The following is a 21,404-nucleotide window of genomic DNA, read 5'->3' as shown; positions in this document are numbered from 1 at the left end:
TCATTTTTGTTTACAACATGCAGTTAACATCATTCACACTGACAACTGGCCTGTTCAGGTGATTAACATTTACAACTCTAAGCTTCTCTGTACTCACTAATATCTTTTTAAACATTAACTGCACTTTTAAAGCTACTTAATGTATAGAGACATAATGTTGCCAAAGGGACATACACAACTCATTTACACTGACTAGTAAGACTAGTGTAGATTTGTTAGACAAGTCTTCTTGGAAAACTGGAGAGCTTGTGCTCTTCAGCTGGTGAAGCTTCTATGCTCTCTCAGAGCCCTTAGAGTAGCAAACCTTCAAAAACCAAAGATGGGCTCAAAGCGAAGTGTACCCTCAAGGCGCCATTCTCTCAGCACCTATGAAGTCATGTTTGCAGCTCTCTTTGCCATATTGGTGGTGCTCTGTGTTGGGTTAATTGCAGTGGCCTGGCTGTCAATCAGGGGATCAGAAAGAGGTAAGTCATATAGACCTGGCTACAGAAAAGTGCTCTCAGATGAATGTATACACTTTAATCTCCAGAATCCTGCCAGCATATTGTATGCATTGCTGTGCTTTCATGGCAAGGTGTTTATATTGCATCCAGATGCTTCACCGTAGTTTACTTCATAGAATTTTTTTAACATGATATAGAATTTGGATTTTAATTCAGGATTCAAACATGAGACTAAGTTTTTAAAACAGAAAATGATAATGTTCTCAGTTCCAACATATAATAAAGTAGGTTCATAGCCTGTGGGTCTGTTCTGATAGAATTTAAGTCATAAACCTATTCAAACATTGTTGACCATAGAAGAAGATAAGTAGGCCAAGTTAAAGAAAAAATATTGTTTATTTCTAGAGAATTATATGTTTATTCTCTTATTAGTACAACAATTTGAATTGCAACAGTATAAGGCAACTTGAATGTAATTGTGGATTTATAAAGATCTCAAGTTGCCTGAGTAGCAATTTGTGATTGACAGAAAGAAAAAAGAAAAGGTAATTCTTATTTAGAGCTAAATTACCTGTACCAACTGCTTTTAAAAGATCTCCAATTGTATTATCTTGTTACAACAAACCTATGAGTTAGTTTTTATTATTACCCTCCTTTTATAGGTGAAAAATCAGAGACAGAGAATTTAGGTAACTTGCAACATTGCCAGGTGGTGCAAACTAGACAGTCCAACTTTAGAACTTGTGCTCTTCTTTACCATTTATTCATTTCTAAGATAATTTTTTAAAAATGGCAGCGTAGCAGAAACTTGGGTATTAGATTTATTTTTTCTGAGAACATTTTCACATTTTTTAAAAAAATGATGAATTATATATAGGCATATTAATTCCTTCTGAAAACTCTCAGGGCAAAACCTTTTATATGTGAGTGATTTGGGTTTTACCAAGAAAACAAAATGCTCAGCCTTTGAGTTAGTTATTTTCCCTTAGTAAATAAGTAAATTAGAATGTAATAAATATGATTTATAGTTTTATAAAATAAGTCCAATATAATTTCTGGTTTATTTAACTACTATAGCTACATACAGGAATATATTTTAAAGAGAAAGAAAGCTTGTGATATTTTATATAATTAAAAGAACAATTTAATAAATTATAGAAATTCACTGAGACTTTTAGAAAAGAGGCTGCTTTGGTCTTACTTAAATACTGTGAATAACTTCAAGGATATGTAATTATTTGGAAGTCTATTGGAAGCCTTGATGCTCAATAAAAATACAAAAGTTAGTTTTTTTACCAGAAAAATAAAAGAATAAATATTTATAAATGTTAATATGATTTAATTGTGAACAACTGAATATAAGAAGGGATTTGAGATAGGCAATAATAGAACACTAGAGGATATAAGACATTCTACTTTCAGTACATACTTTTACTTTTATATACTCTTAACACTTTTTATTGGAAACCATTGTAGACTTTTAAAAAGTTGCAAAAATTGCAGACATTCATCCAGCTTCCCCTAATGTCAATATCTAGTACACACATAGTATAATTGTCACAACCAAGAAATTAACATTGTTACAATGTTATTAACTGAACCAAACACTTTATTCAACTTTCACCAGTTTTACCACTAAGGTCTTTACCTGTTCAGGATCCAGTGCAGATTCCAACACTGGGTTTAGTTATCATGTTTCCTTAGTCTCCTCTAATCCATGACAGTTCCTCAGTCTTTCTTTGCCTTTCACTTTTAAATATGCAAGTCTAAATGTTATTTTGAATATTTAAAAAACAAATGAAATAGTACTAATAATATGTTACATCAATTATGCAATGGTAACTGTATAGACGAAGTGCAAGTTTATTGTTTAAAGTAATAATTCTACAGTTCCTTCTGGACTAGGAGATTTGTGTCAATATATGACAGATCTTGGGTTCTGAAGTCAGTCAATCCTTTTTCTAAATTCCAGATCTGTCACTTTTATCACATTGGGAAATTTTCTTAGTGAATCTAAGCCCAAATTTCCCCATCTGGGAAAAGAAGAAATAACATCTTCTCATACCAGGTCAATGCATCATTATTATTACATTTACTAATGATTTCATCATTGTGTGAGTTTCACCTGAAGCAATTCATTTTAAATATAAATATATATGCAAAGAAAATAATCTCATAATGGGATTGTACTGGCCTTAGTGGCACATTTTATTTCCCATGTTTGTATTCAGTTTGTTAGCTTTTTTCTTATATTGTTTCATATTGAGATAATAAATTTTCTGCAGCATTCTCAATAACTTCTCCAGTAATGACAGTCTCCATCTAATGGCAAAAGGTCATACATGCCAATTTTATAATTATTAGAATGAGAGAAGTAGTTTCAAAGCTATGCTCCAAAGTAATACACACACTGAAATCTTCACAGCAATCCACATGTAGAAAATGAACAGTGTCCCTTGATGCCAGGTGTTCAAGAAGTATCTGAAAGTAACTACAAAACTTTTAATGGTCCACTTCTCACTATGTTTCCCTGAATCAGTTCCCATGATTGGTGGAAGTTGATCATCCCTGTATCTTCTAACAGAAATCTCAATGACAAAGAAACAAAAACCAAACAAAACTTGGAAGCTTGGAGAGTTGTTTAGACTTCAAAGAAAAGAAAAAAAAAATAATGGGATAGAGAAGAAGAAGTTTAATATTCAATCTTTTAAAACAACTAGATAGCTAAAAATATAAGTTAAAAAATAAAAAAGCTGATGATGAAACACGAAGACTGCAAAGAAAAAAATCAAGAACTCCAGGGCCAGCACATTAAGCAAGAACTTTACTTCTATGTCTTAACCGGAATGTGCATATTTTCTCTTATTCATTATTCACATTTTCAGTGTTTTGTTTCTTATTAATTCATCTAGATGCAGCATTTGGAAAAAGTCATGAAGCCAGAGGGACATTGACAATAACATCCGGAGTTACATATAATCCTAATTTGCAAGACAAACTCTCAGTGGATTTCAAAGTTCTTGCTTTTGACATTCAGCAAATGGTAAGAGACCTTCTTTCCTCAACTAGTTTAAAATTTCATAACATAGTTTCACTAACCACTTGCCAAAAGATACATAGATCTTGTTCTCTTTGAAAAAAATTAGTCAATAAATGTAAAGGTACTTACATTTACATTTACTCATACTTAAATGTATGAGACCCATCATCACAGAGAAGGAAATCACTCCAATACAGTTCTAAGTAGAATATAAAGATTACTTTGTTTAAAATTTTAAACAAAATCTTAAATTTAATATGCCTTTTCTTAACCTTTTCTTTTTTTAGATAGATGATATCTTTCAATCAAGTAATCTGAAAAATGAATATAAAAACTCAAGAGTTTTACAATTTGAGTAAGTATAGTTCAAAATTTTTCTATAGATAGAAAGCACAGGATCACAAAATAGTGATCTTTTTGTTAATATTTGTAAAAGAGTGTCACTATTTTTAGGAGAAAATGGAACATTTTGAATTTTCAACATTTTCCAGGAGGATTGAGAAAAGTGGCATAGTATAAACTTTTATATTTGTAACAAATAATAATAATAATGCTAGATAATTTATCTCATATTAACATGATTCTCTCTCCTAAGTGCAAAATCTTTCAGAGACACATGGAGAAGGCTGAGGTTGACTGCATACAGATGCCTAGGAGTCTTGACATTTAACCTATATCAAATAGAAGCCATAGGGTACTCCAGGTCATTGGAGAATGCAGTGAGCCTCACTTTATAGAAAGACTAATCTCACTTTATAGAAAGACTAATTGAACCTGAAAGCCTGGCACCAAAGATACTTGGTACATGGTCTTCACAAAAGTCCTGACATTAGTAAAAGGGTCCTTAGTTCTCAATGACCAAATAGAGGTAGGGAGGTCAAGTCAAAGGAAAAGAGATTATGTTTAGAAAAAGAAAAACAATGACAGAATTAGTTAATGGGCAGAAGGAAACTTTAGGCCTTGCCATTTCTTGTTGGAACAAAATGTATCCACTTAGTGGAAGCCACCATGAAAAAAAGCACAAAGATTCATTTTATACCAAAAAAAAAAAAATTAGAACTCTGTTTCCTTCTTTCTCACCTACTTATCTATCTATATTTATCATTCTTTATCCCACTGCATATTCATGAGATCATAGTCTCAGTAGCCAGTCCACCCTCCCTCCATCTACTGGCTTCATTCTTATCCACAACACAGAGGCTTTGACTCCTGTTTTCCAGGACTTATGATCTCTGATAGCCTCTTTCATGGCCTAATTTTAGGGCTATAATGACACAGGTGAACTCTCAGGAAAGGTTTTTATTATTTTCTTTTGTTTGTGTGTTTTCCTCAAAGCACTGTTTTAAAATATTTATTCAGTATTTATTCTGTGAAGGTAAAACCATGCATGAAAGATTTTATTTCACTTTATTTCTCTGCTTTGGAATGAGTGGAACCAATTTCTCTTTTGCAGTTTTGGAGAGGATTGACCGTGGAGATCTGCATTAAATCTTCAATTCAAATTTAGTTCTTAAAGGTTTTAGAACTAAAACCTTGCTTAAGGAGAGGTAACCCTGGTCCTTCCTCGCCTTCCTCAGGCTCTAACCAGTGAAACCCATGCAAAGCACAGTATCTAGTGCAGAGTTTATTAGGATAGTTTTGCTAATGGAACTCTTTGTCTTCTCTTGTTTACAACATGCTGGATAACTTTGTTTTTACTAGATTGGGAAAATTTGCTGAATATAGACTTTTATATAAGGTCTGGTGATTTATCAAAACCCGAGCATTTTCTTTGATATTTATTAAGTAAACTTATGTTTCTCTAGATAGTAAAATCACTATATGTGAAACTGTAAATTATTTGAGCTAAGGAATTATTTCTTTCCCTTCCTTTAAACTACCTAGGAGACTAATATAGTTCCTAAGCCTTGATACGTATTTTATAACAATTCTCAAATAATATACTTCATCAGTGTAGAGAGACTTTCACCTCATTGTAGCTGAACTACTTTTAAATCAGAAGTGAGTTTTTAAAAGATGCAATGCAAAGGAATTTCATGAAAATGTCTGTAATATAAATTACAGGTAGGTACTTTGGGAGACAGAGAAGAAAAGGATGAGAAAAATTCAGAAGCAGGAAAGAAAGTAACAAGCAAACGTTTAGGTTTACTTTAAATAATCACATTTAAAATGACATATTCCACTTATAGAAAAAATTGACAGACTGCTAATTCCTTTTGTAAATTATTTTCACTTTAAACTCCAATTGATAAAATCAAGACACAGAAATAACTGACTTCTCAACTAACTAACAATAGCCACACCAACTGTGAAAAATACATCTAAAGATCCTTTAAAATGCCTATTTCCTTTTTTGTTACTGATTTTACTGAAATACACACCCCATTCTTGTGTACATGGTCAAGTTATAGCACTCAGAATACTAAACTTAGTCATTAATCTATCACTTCTTCCTTTTAAAAATATTATTTAATGTCAAATCTTGCTCCCCCTGCTAAGTTGTGTGTGTGTGTGTGTGTGTGTGTGTAGAGCCACTCTACAGGACAAGCAAATGGTTTACACTCATCTGGGAACACTTTCTATTATTCTGCTTTGTGGAAAGCACTTTGACTCAAAGAGCATTTAGGAGTTGATTCTTCTAATAAAGTGCTGTTTACACTTTATGGCAATATGAAGCTTATTTTGCCCTTTGAGCACAGATAAGTCATCAAGTTAGGAAAGGAAAGACTTTTGTTTACTCAGCAACCCTAGAGGTTATCAGTATCATTAAGGAAAATAAGAGATAAGAAACATTTGATTTATTGCACACAGGCTCTCTGTATAATGATAGGATTTATCTGTTAAAAACAAAAAAAAAACAGACTCAGATATTCCACTGGAACAGTACTTTGAAATGAAAATGGCCATTGTTTTTTTTTTTTTTTCCCTAAAGGAAGAATTCACATTACCTTAATAAATAAATTCAATTTCACAGCAGTGATAGAGATCATTATTAAACTACTAACATAATATAGCTTTCTTATTACATGAAACACAAAAGTTTATTATGGGTTTCCTGATTTTTACTGTATATCTCTCTTATCTCAACATTTACTCTGAGTAAGAAACAAATTTTAAAGAATACAACTGTATGTGGATATAGGATCTGTCACTCCTGTCCTTGCAAAGTATAAATTATTAAATTCAATGTATAATTCACAAGTAAGAAAACACATCTTTCATACAAAGATGTTTTATGCCTGAGGATGAACTTATCCAGTTACTTTCAACTCAGTGAAAGAAAATTCCAGATTTGTATGCTCTCTACCAAAATTACCTTACCTCTTTTACTCCCTAACTCAAATAAAATAAAAGCAAGTGGTCAGTCAAACTTAATATGTGAAAGTTACACAAAGAGAAAAATCCGATTTCATCAGAATTAAAGCTATCTGCTGTGCAACCAAGGAGGTAAAGATTAGAAATTGAAGACAGAGAAACTAATGGACTTTGCTCACTCTCACTTTATCTTTACCATATTGAACCCTGTCCATTTAAGAATTTTGGGGGGTGACGTTTGTTAAGGAGACAATGAAAAGGAGGAGGCAGAGGAGGAGGAAGAGATGGAGGATGAGGGAAAATGGGAAGAAAAAGAACAGGTGGCGGGGAGGAGGAAGGAGAAAGGGAAAGGGACAGGAAGAGGGAAACTTCTGTCTCTCAAAGTGTGGCGGCAATAAAATATCCATCCTCCCCCCCCCCAATTCCAATTAGCTATTTTCTGCATCTTTTTAGATATAAAGTTCTGGTAACAATGTAAGATGATAAAAACCTGGATCTGCATCTAGGCAAATGTGTTGTATTGTCTTTCCTATTGACAAATAGTTCATAATGGTGTTGATAGCAGTGGTATGTGGGGTGGGGATGGGAACTATAGCAAAACACATCAGGGAAACAGAGGTTCTGGGTTTTATTCCTTTCTCTCTCTCTGATATTAATAAGCTGTATAACTCTAGGCAAGGTTACCTATATTACTCTGAGTCTCATTCTCCCTATTTATAAAATTGCAATGTTGGCCAACATCAGATGCAAAAATAGAGTCATCTCCCTTTTCTTGAGCATCTGTTTAAATAAATATGGATGAGGCCTGAGAGTTGTATGACAGTTAAGATTTTTTTAATTGCAATTAACAGAACACGTGACTAAAAGTGCCTTAAACAACAAGAATTTACCATCTGACATCACAAGAAATCTGGAGGTTTCAGCAGAGGTTAATTCAGTGGAACAACGACAGAGACATAATCAAGAATTTAGGTGGTTTCATTGTTTTATTGTACTATCTTTAGCTTGTCAATCATAGCTTGCTTCATGGTCCCAATATAGATGTGACTGTTCCAGCAATCACATGTATACATAATAACATTCAACAAAGAAGAGTAGTAGTCCACTATGAACCTTTATTTGATTAAATATAGAGAAGTTTTCAAGAAGTTTCCGATCAGCATCCCCTCATGTTCCATTGACCAGGGCCTTGTCATATGCCCATGAATAAAACTATCATTGACATGAGAAATGGTTGGAGAAGCCATGAGAAAATGGAGAGTTATTCTCAAACAAAATTAGAGACCAGCCAGCATGGAAAAATTAACAAGTGTGGAAGAATAGATAAAAACAGTGTCTGTGATGAAATCTATTTTTATCAAGGACAGCAGTGATTCCATGTGCAGGTAAATTTGGGAACCCGGACCTAAATAGTTACTAAGGAGCCTTGCCATTTACAGGATTTGGATACTCTGATTTAATCAGATGATTGGAAAGTTAAACATTCTAACATTTTAAAATAATATATCTAATAGAGGTGAAATGTGCAATTATTGATCAGAGAATCCTGTTCACATCAATCATGAAAAGCTAGCTACATAAAAATGAATCACTTCTGTTAAACGATGAACCTGAATAGTAGCACAGAAACCAAAAAGGAATATCCTACTGAGAGGAAATGCTGATCTGCTGTGATCTTTCAGGAACATTTTTATCCTGTATATAGTCTTGGAGAAAAAAAAAAAACATTTATTATAGGTTTTTATCAAGACATATATACATACAGATACATAAAGAACTCTTCAGGAGTTGATGAAACCCTTCAAGAAACTCATTAAAGATATCACAAGGATATGAATGTGAATGTGTAAATTTCAGAACCAGCAAACATGCCATGCAAAATCTGGTTCTCCTTGGTCTGCCTCTTAAGGGTCCAAGTAAACCCTGAGTACCCACAGCTTACTGAAGGATACAGAATGAAGACCAGAGCTAGAGTTTGTTTCCCAAGCAGTTGTATCCTAAAAGCACAGTAGCAAAGTAGAAATGTAGACAGAAGAGCAAAAATCTCTCCAGTATTTCTAGTGGGCCCAAACTTTATTCATTTTTATGATTCTTTAAACTGTAAACAAATCACCAGTGAAGAAAACTTTGAAAATGCATATTTCAGAGAAGGCGATGAAGTAAAAGAGAAGATGACTTGGGTCATGTACTTGAACTCTAATGTTACGGTCGGAGACGAGTAGGCAAGAAAATCCCAACACTTGACCATGAGACAGAATATCCCACAAATTCCCAATAATCCACTTATGCTTGTCTTCTTTCTACCCTTCTAAATCAGGGCATATTTTATTTATTTTATATTAAGAATATAGAAGAAAAAGTAGATATAAATTAGTTGCTATAAGCTTGCTATCAAGCATTCATAAACTATATAGAAAATTTTTCTCTGAAATCAGTGAAACTACTTTAGACCTATTCCTACTTAGAAGTCATCTATGAAAAATTACAAATTCACATTCTTCATTATTTCAAACAGTAAAATAAGAATAAATGTCATGATACCATGTGATTTGGTTTAATTTGACACAAGTATCTGTGGTCTAGCCTAGGGATTAGCATGCTAATGTGGAACTCAGAAAAATCAGGTTCTAATCTGGATATATCTTGTGTTCTTGGAGAAACATTGTCTTTAAATTTCTCTTTCTTCCACCTGTGAAATAAAGATAATATTTGATATGACCTACTTTGTATAGGTGTAATAAGGATTAACAAGGGGATAACCGTGGAGAATTTCAAAGACACCTTACATAAATTGAACACAAATCATTTGAAGAAGGCTAACTTTTTTCTCTTATGTCATTTTTTTGCTTTGCAGAAATGGCAGCATTATAGTCATATTTGACCTTCTCTTTGCCCAGTGGGTGTCAGATGAAAATGTAAAAGAAGAAATGATTCAAGGCATTGAAGCAAAGAAATCCAGCCAACTGGCCATTTTCCATATTGATGTGAACAGCATTGATATTACAGGTACCTGTGAACATTATTTGATTTCTTTGAATTGTTAAGCTATGAAATTAAAATTCTAGCTATGTATCAGGGGAGCAGTGGGATCACCCTGGACTTTAGAAACCTGTCTTATTGACTGAGGTAACACATTTACATAGTAAAAATAAAATATGGAGAAACTGTTTTGGAGAAAAATGTCAGTGAGAAAATGTTTGTAAAACATCAAACATCAAAAAGGTTCTGAAAATACTGGCATGCATAAATGTTTGTGGGTCTGATCACACTTTTGCCATTGGCCAAGCACACCCTGACTTTCCAGGAACCCTGCATTGGAAAGTGACACATTACTTTGTGATAGTCATATAGATATTATTAGATTACATAGTCAAGTGGCAAATCCAGTCTCTGACTGAGGACTTAAAAGAAGGGCTTCCCTGGTGGCGCAGTGGTTGAGAGTCCGCCTGCCAATGCAAGAGACACGGGTTCGTGCCCCGGTCCGGGAAGATCCCACATGCCACGGAGCAGCTAGGCCCATGAGCCATGGCCACTGAGCCTGCGCATCCGGAAAGCCTGTGCTCCGCAACAGGAAAGACCACAAGAGTGAAAGGCCCACATAACGCAAAAAAAAAAAAAAAAGGAAGGAAAGGAAGTAAAAAGAGGGGATTATGAGTTTGATTCATCCCAGTTACTTATAAAAAATAAAACTTTATTTTAAAATGATAAATAATTTTAAGATAAAAATAATCAAAGGGGAAGAGTTATAGGGCATCAAATATAATAGCAAGACAATAATGCCTATCAATGTTAGGTTATTCTAAATTTTCCATTTTGGTTATTTCCCATTCAATTTAATTCAACAAACATGTATACATGTATACCGAGTCCTATTTTGGTTGAAAACAATAGTAAGTTGCCAGGCCCATCCAGATCCACAATCTCTTATCTGTAAACCTTCAGGCTAAATATGTTTTAGAATTCAGAAATTTTTAGATGTTAGAAAGCTCATCAATATATAAATATCCACATCAAGTGGAATAAAGGCAAACAGCTTATTGCCAGTTCAAATAGTTTTGCTTCAGAATGAGATGTCAGTATAGATTTGCCCTTAAAGGAAACATAAAAAAACATGCATTTTTAAAATTTTGTTATAGTGGATACAAAATTGCAGACCTCGAGTTGCTTTCCTTTACAACATGGGTTCATAAAGCACAGTACTCCTTCACTAAGCCCCCTACTATATCCTGCTGTGCCTGTTCAGTGAGAAGACAGCTCAGGCTCTTAAGTGCTTCTTCAACTGATGGTTTGGTCCCCTCTGGCATAGCTGCTGGAGCAGAGACTGTTTTGGATTTTTGTCTGATTCAAATGAGCTGAAAACTACTACTAACTATTATTAGCTACAACAGGTGGTTTTTCTATCAACACATTTACTCCTCATACCAATCTTATTACACAGTATCTTTACTACCCCCATTTTACAGATGAGACAACTAACATACAGAAAATTTAGCTATTTCGAGGTGGATTGAGGATTCTGACCCACGCGGTCTTAGCCTAATATCTGCGCTCTTAGCACTTATATTAGAGTTTCTTTGTAATAGTTTTGTCTTTAAACAATGTTGATTATTTTTCAATAGTCAATTTTCTTCTAGAAAGGTGGTATCTTGCTATCTTTATTTGAATAGGCATCAGTTTCTGGAGGTCTGCTGAGGCAAATGAATTGACAGGTGTGCTGAAACTTATTTTCATGACTCTATGGTGGGACTATTTGGGAGAGGGGAGTTTGTGGTTTTAAAAACTTTATTTATTCAATAAAACTATATCCTTTGAATTAACTTAGAATAAGGATCATAAATGCAATAAACTATATCACAACATCAACTCAAGAATATGATCCAGAAGTTGAAGTTACATTTAACTTGTTGAACTACATTAAAACACATTTATAAACATAATTAATATAATTAACATAATCAACATAATTAATTTTAGGTATTTAAGTTTAATATTCACTTGCATCATGTGAATTTTCAAATTTATTACATTTTTAAATTGGTTAATAATTTCACAGATACCTTTGATTTTTATATAGTATACTGTCAAACCAAACATAGTGAAAATTAAAATATTATCTTCTTTATGAAAATATCTTATAAAACTTATTTTATCTTCTTCATCAATAATCTACCATATAACATTTATGAAACTGCTATAGATCTTTTAGAAAGAAGACAGTGCAGTAATGAAGAAATAACATAATAAACAATCTAGTTAGTAGAAGAGGACATACCTCTTAACCCACTTACCATAAATATTGTTTTGAATGAAAACAAATTCATTAGATCATAAGATATGATTTTCTTTATTTTTAATATAGTCATCATTATATCTTTAAAAATATTAAACATGTTAATGGGTGAAGAAAATAGCTAGTTTTTATCTTTTATGTGAAAAGCACTTTATACTTAAACAGTACTTAGTTCCCTGTAGATATTATCATGTGTAAGATTATTTTGGCATCCATTTGTTTCAGTGCAAAACAATTGATTCTAGGTCTGACAAGATATGGTGTGTTATATTGTCTCTCTTAAATATAAATTATTCTATATAATTATGATGAATAAATAGATATCTTTCTTAAATGGGTAAAATAAAGCAAATATTTTGCATAGGTAAATTTATAGAGAATACATAGAGATTCTGGAAATTCATCAAATGTATCACAATCAAATTATAATTAAATAAATAAATAGGAACATTCAGGATGAGAAAGGATGAAACGGAAACTCTGGTAGATCAGATGCCCTTTGAATGAATATTCAAACTGCACTCGATGTTTTGTAATATATTTCTACTCTAAACCCTAACGTCGAACCAACTTTATTCCAGCGTCTTTGGAGAATTTCTCTACGATGAGTCCTGCAACAACTTCAGGTCAGTACTTATGGCATTTCAAAATGTATAATTTGGTGATCATAAAACTTTATGACATTAGTCAAGGATTCAATATTTTTCTGGCGGCTCTTTCTAAATTAGATATTTAGTCTTCATATCAAAATGTATAAAGCATACATTTGGTTAGGAATAACATAGTTAATAATATTGCAAAGTTCATAGTGCCTAGTTATATATATAAGGATATGCATTTCCAATTCCAATGCTCCTTTCATATTTTAAATTCTATATATGTATGTATGCATATATGATGTGTGAGAGTGTGTTTGTGTGTGCGCATGTGTGTGATCTCAAAATATGGCTCTGATAATGCAGCCTTGGAAATGAAACCCGGACATTTGTAAGGTCATTATAAATGAGGGAAAGGAATTTAAAATATAATGAAATGATAACTTTCAAAATGTATCATACTCTTTGGAAAGGACAATCTAAAGTTTAATGTTAAATTTGCTCTATTCCAGCATTTCTCCACCCTATGTTTCTAACTACAATTGGTCACTACCTCTTCACTTTGTCTTATCAAGATCATACTGACTATCAAAAGAGTGCTTTGAGAAATTATCAATCATTTAAAAACTAACCTGAGTTATGTTAAAATGGAAAATCATTCTGTTGTAGAAAAATTGAAGTCAAAAGATTTGAACACTAATCCTGTCAACTACCAGAATCACTGGGCATTTCACCTTCTGAAAATCTGCTTCCCATAAATTGTAAATAATAAAATTTTCTAAATATTTTAGAAGTCATCACAAGTATTGAATTCATATAAAAATGATTTTAAAGTGTAAATTGTTATAAAACTATAACCACATTACTTTTAGTGTTATCCATAATCATGACCATTTTTATAATATTTGAAAAATCTATTCGTTTGAAGTATCTACTTGGACCAGGTACCATATATATATATATATATATATATATATATATATATATATATATATATATATATATATATATATTACATCTTTATCGGAGTATAATTGCTTTTAAATGGTGTGTTAGTTTCTGCTTTATAACAAAGTGAATCAGTTATACATGTACATATATCCCCATATCTCTTCCCTCTTGCGTCTCCCTCCCTCCCACCCTCCCTATCCCACCCCTCTAGGTGGTCACAAAGCACCCAGCTGATCTCCCTGTGCTATGTGGCTGCTTCCCACTAGCTATTTTACGTTTGGTAGTGTATATATGTACATGCCACTCTCTTGCAAACATTATCTCATTTAGTTCTCAGAATGATTCTGTAGAGACTAATATTTTTTCCACTTAAAAATACATAAGGAATAAAGAATGTGCCCAGAGCCACACAGCTATTAATTATCAAAGTCAGGAATTAAAAAGAATTCCTCTGGACTCCAAAGCCCATGGTCTAAGCATAACTCAAGCTCCTATTTCAAACAATAGCAGATTAATCTAGAACATTTTAGTCTACAGCCATTATGAAATTAATGAATTCTTATGTTTAGTTATTGATAATTGACAAACATCATCTTCATTATTTAAAAAGTAAGCACATCTAAAAACCTCTGCTGTACAGCTCTAAAAATCAATAAAAACATAATAGATTTATTTTCAGCTCCAGATACAAATGATGTATTCTTAAGTTAATAAATATTAATAATTCATAGTAATTTTTAAAACTCTCAAGTAAAATATTAAACAGAAGGAATTCCTAATAATCAGTTTTTATGTCATTTATTTTTACAGACAAGCTAACTACCAGCAGTCCTCTGGCAACTCCAGATCAGTTTTAATATTATTTCTCTTATTTTAAAACAACTTTTTGCTAATATTTCATTTTGACTCCTGAGAATTCTCTGATAACACAGCAGTTAACAGTACCCTTATTTAATAGATAAGAAAACTAGAGCATCAAAGTTTATACTTTTAGCCTAATATTTTACCAAAAATTAACAATATATTTGAGGCAATCAAGGCCTGGATTATCTGATCTCACTTCAGTCCTTCATCTATTAGAGCCATGGTTATTACCTTTTGCTAAGAACACCACCAATAGGATCAAAATGTCTGCCAGAAAGGATGTAAGTTTCATAGGATGTGAGGGAATTTTTTCTCTAATTATTCTCTCTGCATGCAAGGGAGACATGCTTGCTCTTTCTCTTAACACGGTATGGTTGCCAAACCAGTACCAAAGTTGCCTTGGATTCATTCATTCAGCAATTTTTCATTAAATGCCTACCTTGTGCCAACTCCTGATATGTAACTGTAATGTGAAAATTTTTCTGGATTCCTAGTAATTGTCTACTGTACCTTTGTCTATGTGCTGGTTAACCAAAATGTCTTCTCTGGTCCTAACTTAATCTTCATGTTAAGTGGTCTGGATGTGAACCTAATCTCTTTAGGTAAACTCCATAAAGGCAATAGTGTGTGGATCGTCAGCTCCAAAAATAATACTGCCATTTTTATGTTATTAGAATTTATATCAAATGTTATATACATACAAGGAGAGAACATTTGTGAAATTATAAATGATCTCTGAGTAACACAATAATTCTTGTATAAAATGGTTGGTGTGATGTTTGAAAAGCAGAATGATATACGAATCATTAATCAAAATGCTTTATGAAACAAGTTATCCCACCTCTAAACCTATAGAGGTCTTTTATGGTAGGATAAGCCTGCCTGGGGTTGTATGTAGGTGTTAACCATATAGTAGCACAACATATTGAAAAATAAAACTGCTCTTCAGCCCATAGTCCCTTATCCAATGTAGAAAACTATTTATAGCCTCTAAAATCACCTTTCAACACACTTTCAAAAACTGATTTTAGGATCTATAGTGACTAATTCCTTTAATCTAAAATAAACTGAAAAAATAATTCTAATATATTTTGAGAAATTTATTTCTAAAACTTTAAAAGTCAGCAACAAATATCTAAATTAGTGCTCTGTTTTCCATTTATCTGTCTGTTTACTGATTCACTGAGTGATTCAAATAACCCACAGTTATTGAGGACCTCTTAGGTATATAAAATGCTGTAAGAGAAATATGTGGAATGACTTAGTGGGGTAAAAAAATGTGTTAAAGCAAGAAATCCTTGCACTTAAGTTTTCCCCCTTACTCTCCTAAAGACAAACCCACCAAAATTATAAAAAGTGGCTGAACCATATGACCAATTCCTTGCAGGACTATGTCTTGTCCAAAACGTCCATAAGAAATTTGTTCACACCAAAAAGGTCCTTGATAATTTGGTCCTGTCCAAAATCATTTGGCATGGACCAAATATGCTCATGGACATTTTATATAGGACCAAATTTTAAGGACATTTTGGAATGAACCAAATGTCTTATGGACCAAAATATCTCACAGGCCAAAGGTCTTGTGACATATTGGCCAGTATCAAAAGTTGGCTAACAGCCCAGTTTCTTCTGGTCAAAGGAGATGGAGAATGGGGAACAGAGAGCATGAGGGTAATACTCAACCCTTACTTTTCTCTCCTAGGGAGTGGAATAGAAATCTCCTTTCCTACATATAAACTATAAGAATGGGATCAGTACGTATTTAGTCCTATCTTTCACTCTTTATGTAAGCATTTGATAATGAAAATGAAGACCAAAAAGTAACATACAATTTTCAAACATTGAAAGTGTGTGGGTGAATCCACCATAACCATTTCCACCAATTACTGTACACATCACTTTTGATAAGCTACCTAGTCTTCTTGAACTTTGTATTTATTATCTGAAAGACAAAGATTTAAATATATATCTTAGAGTGGTCGTGAAGAAGAGAAATAATACAAATACAAATTAATGACTGGCATAAAGAGGGACACATGTTAGATCCTTTCTCCTTTCCCCCTTCAGACTTAGATCAAAAAAAAAAAAGCAGCTGGATACTTTTTTAAAAACATTTTTCAAAAACTAAACTAAGGTTAAGACAAGATTACTGTATTCAGTAATGCTCATTTTAATCTGATCATTTATTTGACCAAAGAAACTCCATATCCAAAGCTTTCCTGTTATTAGAGACTGTACTAAATTACTTTACTCAATCCTCACAAAATTATAATAAGGTGAGCAGGTGGCAAAATATCACATTCCCTCTTTTACTGGATCCATGAGTCCCCAGTCATCCTTCCCATTTATTCCTCTCATATGTCAAGATACTATAAATCTATAGAAGGGAAAGAGACAATTAAACTTGAAAACCGCAGTTTCCAAGCAATAATTTATTATGAATATGCCTTTCAGGGATGTTAACTTTATTCTCATTTTTTATATGCCTGGAAGACAGAGTGTGAGAAAAATCAGCAAATGCATGCATCATATACCTGAGCGTTAGTAATATTATAAATTATGCCGCAGAGAATTTTTATATGATAGTTGGTACAAAGTCCATGAAGATTATGTTCTATTGCTCAACTGTCTTTGTTGCCAATTACTGTAAAGTTTTACTAACCCATTTGGAAGAGTAAAGGGAGAGATGGGAACTAAGGTTGAATTATACCGATTGATTTCTGGCTGCTACAGTGTGCCTGAGAGGGGCTCTTTTGGGCAATTGTTCATATGCTTGAAGGGTTTCTAGAATACAGCTTGTTCTAGTCTTTTGTTGCTTACTGTGTAGGCAATGATTGAGAAAAAAACAAAAGTTTCATTACCATGGGCTTTCTCAATCTCCAACAACATGCAATTTGCCACAATTCCATTATGTGGAGGGGTTTGGGGACTGAAGAAAAGGAACTGGCTGATTTGGTGAAGAACATAAAGTTGGGTCAAGAGAAGTTAAGGCAGAATTATACTCCTCAAATGAATTAATTGCCCCAGGACAAAGACACAGGCACTGTAACCAACACCAAATGTATTTTGACTTTAAGTATTTTTTTTCTCTGCATTTGAGAAAAAAGTATACATATATTGCTAAGCACTGTCCTCTAATTTAAGACATTCCTATGTACGTGATAACAGAATTAAAGTATCTTTCCACTATAATTTCATTTGAATTGACCAGTCATAGTCTTACTAAATAGATTAAATTTGTTCTTTTAAAGTAGATGAGAATTTCTGTAAGGTGATATCTCTTTTTCTAATACAGTACAATGAAATGAACTTGGTCCCACAATGCTCAGCACAGAGTCTGCACAAAGTAAGCACAAGAGATTCCTCACCCCAAATCACTGGACATTGATATGACTGTGAATCACTCTGAAGTAATCACATTTCAGTGTGTACTGACTCCTTCATAATACAAATATAAACAGTTACTTAAAACCTTCCATTTGCAGAATTCCAAATAATACTAATTTACTGGTGGGTTTTCATAATTTGCCAAAAAATTAATATCCAGAAGATAAAATACCATATAGATATAAAAATATGCCAATTTTTTCCCACTCAAGAAAACAGCAACTAATATTCAGACAATCTGAACAGCTTTTAATAAACAGAACCAATTATTATTCTCTTTGTGCACATTTCCTTAAATAGAATTTCTTAACTCCTTTGCTAAAAATTCCCTCTTGAGAAGTACTGTACAGATTTCCTAGAAAAGAAGAAATACTAGAGCAAAAATTAAGGAATGAAATGGTAAACTAAGTAGTACACAAATCAAAGGACTCTAGTTTTAAGAATGGAAGGTCATTTAAAAAAACTGGCATCTGGATAATTTCTGTAATAGTTAATGTGTTAACCAATGGTTTTGTGGGGAATTGAAATCATATATGTGTACAAAAGGAGATGAGGCAGAGACAGCAGACTAGGTAAAAATAAAATCTGATAAAATCCCAAAACACACTGCCTTTATATAGCAAAACAATATTCATATTTTCCATATTGGTATTTATTTTTTAACATTTTTATTGGAGCATAATTGCCTTACAATGTTGTGTTAGTTTCTGCTGTATAACAAAGTGAATCAGATATATGTATACATATATACCCATATCTCCTCCCTCTTGTGTCTCCCTCCCACCCTCCCTATCCCACGCCCCTAGGTAGTCACAAAGCACCGAGCTGATCTCCCAGTGCTATGCGGCTGATTCCCACTAGCTATCTATTTTATGTTTGGTAGTGTATATATGTTCATGCCACTCTCTTACTTTGTCCCAGCTTACCCTTTCCCCTTCCCAGTATCTTCAAGTCCATTCTCTACGTCTGCGTCTTTATTCCTGTCCTGCCCCTATGTTCTTCAGTACCATTATTATTATTATTATTTAGATTGCATATACATGCATTAACATACAGTATTTGTTTTTCTCTTTTTGACTTTCTTCACTCTGTATGACAGATTCTTAGTCCATCGACCTCACTACAAAGAACTCAATTTCATTTCCTTTTATGGCTGAGTAATATTCCATTATATATATGTGCCACATCTTCTTTATCCATTCACCTGTCGATGGACATTCAGGTTGCTTCCATGTCCTGGCTATTGTGAATAGAGCTGCAATGAACACTGTGGTACTTGACTATTTTTGAACTATGGCTTTCTCAGGGTATATGCCCAAGAGTGAGATTGCTGGGTCGTATGACAGTTCTATTTTTAGTTTTTAAAGGAAACTCCATGCTGTTCTCCACACTGGCTGTAACAATTTACACTCCCACCAACAGTGCAAGAGGGTCCCCATCTCATCACACCCTCTCCAGCATTTATTGTTTGTAGATTTTTTGATTATAGCCATTCTGACTGCTGTGAGGTGATACCTCATTGTAGTTTTGATTTGCATTTCTCTAATGATTAGTGATGTTGAGCATCCTTTCATGTGTTTGCTGGCAAACTATATATCTTCTTCGGAGAAATGTTTATTTAGGTTTTCTGCCCATTTTTGGACGGGGTTGTTTGTTTTTTGGATATTGAGTTGCATGAGCTGCTTGTAAATTTTGGAGATTAATCCTCTGTCAGTTGCTTCAATTGCAAATATTTTCTCCCATTCGGAGGGTTGTCTTTTCAGCTTGTTTATGGTTTCCTTTGCTCTGCAAAAGCTTTTAAGTTTCATTAGGTCCCATTTGTTTATTTTTGTTTTTATTTCCATTTCTCTAGGAGGAGGGTCAAAAAGGTTCTTGCTGTGATTTATATCATAGAATGTTCTGCCTATGATTTCCTCTAAGAGTTTGATAGTGTCTGGCCTTACATTTAGGTCTTTAATCCATTTTGAGTTTATTTTTGTGTACGGTGTTAGGGAGTGTTCTAATTTCATTCTTTTATGTGTACCTGTCCAGTTTTCCCAGCATCACTTATTGAAGAGGCTGTCTTTTCTACATTGTATATTCTTGCCTCCTTTATCAAAGATAAGGTGACCATATATGCGTGGGTTTATCTCTGGGCTTTCTATCCTGTTCCATTGATCTATATTTCTGTTTTCGTGCCAGTACCATATTGTCTTGATTACTGTAGCTTTGTAGTATAGTCTGAAGTCCAGGAGCCTGATTCTTCCAGCTTGGGTTTCCTTTCTCAAGATTGCTTTGGCTATTCATGGTCTTTTGTGTTTCCATATAAATTGTGAATTTTTTTTTGTTCTAGTTCTGTGGAAAATGGCATTGGTAGTTTGATAGTGATTGCATTGAATCTGTAGATTGCTTTGGGTAGTAGAGTCATTTTCACAAAGTTGATTCTTCCAATCCAAGAACATGGTACATCTCTCCATCTGTTTGTGTCATCTTTAATTTCTTTCATCAGTGTCTTGTATTTTTCTGCACACAGGTCTTTTGTCTCTTTAGGTAGGTTTATTTCTAGGTATTTTATTCTTTTTGTTGCAATGGTAAATGGGAGTGCTTCCTTAATTTCTCTTTCAGATTTTTCATCATTAGTGTATAGGAATGCAAGAGATTTCTGTGCATTCATCTTGTATCCTGCGACTTTACCAAATTCATTGATTAGCTCTCGTAGTTTTCTGGTAGCATCTTTAGGATTCTCTATGTATAGCATCATGTCATCTGCAAGCAGTGACAGTTTTACTTCTTTTCTGATTTGGATTCCTTTTATTTCTTTTTCTTCTCTGATTTCCGTGGCTAAAACCTCCAAAACTATAATAATATTGGTGAGAGTGGCAACCTTGTCTTGTTCCTGATCTTAGTGGAAATGCTTTCAGTTTTTCACCATTGAAAACAATGTTGGCTGTGGGTTTGTTATATATGGCCTTTATTATGTTGAGGTAAGTTCCCTTCATGCCTACTTTCTGGAGAGTTTTTATCATAAATGGGTGTTGAATTTTGTTGAAAGCGTTTTCTACATCTGTAGAGATGATCATATGGTTTTTCTCCTTCAGTTTATTAATCTGGTTTATCACATTGATTGATTTGTGTATAATGAAGAATCCTTGCATTCCTGGGATAAACCCAACCTGATCATGGTGCATGATCCTTTTAATATGCTGTTGGATTCTGTTTGCTAGTATTTTGTTGAGAATTTTTGCATCTATGTTCATCAGTGATATTGGCCTGTAGTTTTCTTTCTTTGTGACATCTTTATCTGGTTTTGATATCAGGTTGATGGTGGCCTTGTAGAATGAGTTTGGGAGTGTTCCTCCCTCTGCTATATTTTGGAAGAGTTCGAGAAGGATAGGTGTTAGCTCTTCTCTAAATATTTGATAGAATTCACCTGTGAAGCCATCTGGTCCTGGGCTTTTGTTTATTAGAAGATTTTTAATCACAGTCTCAATTTCAGTGCTTGTGATTGGTCTGTTTATATATTCTATTTCTTCTTGATT

The 21,404-nt window shown here is 33.4% G+C and overlaps 1 protein-coding gene across 1 annotated transcript in view; it reads left to right on the top strand.

Annotated features, from left to right (window-relative positions):
* Nucleotides 1-319: 319 nt before the first annotated feature.
* The window catches only part of TMPRSS15 (transmembrane serine protease 15), a 133,162-nt gene continuing 112,077 nt past the window's right edge, over nucleotides 320-21,404 (top strand). Inside the window, exons 1-5 of the mRNA XM_004264466.2 lie at nucleotides 320-464; nucleotides 3,356-3,486; nucleotides 3,771-3,838; nucleotides 9,653-9,804; nucleotides 14,446-14,479. Coding sequence (XP_004264514.2) covers nucleotides 320-464; nucleotides 3,356-3,486; nucleotides 3,771-3,838; nucleotides 9,653-9,804; nucleotides 14,446-14,479 — 530 coding nt within the window. The remainder of the gene's footprint in view (nucleotides 465-3,355; nucleotides 3,487-3,770; nucleotides 3,839-9,652; nucleotides 9,805-14,445; nucleotides 14,480-21,404) is intronic.

This window comes from Orcinus orca, chromosome 5, assembly GCF_937001465.1.
Source record: "Orcinus orca chromosome 5, mOrcOrc1.1, whole genome shotgun sequence".
Lineage (NCBI taxonomy): Eukaryota > Metazoa > Chordata > Mammalia > Artiodactyla > Delphinidae > Orcinus > Orcinus orca.
This window is presented reverse-complemented; position numbering and strand designations above follow the sequence as displayed.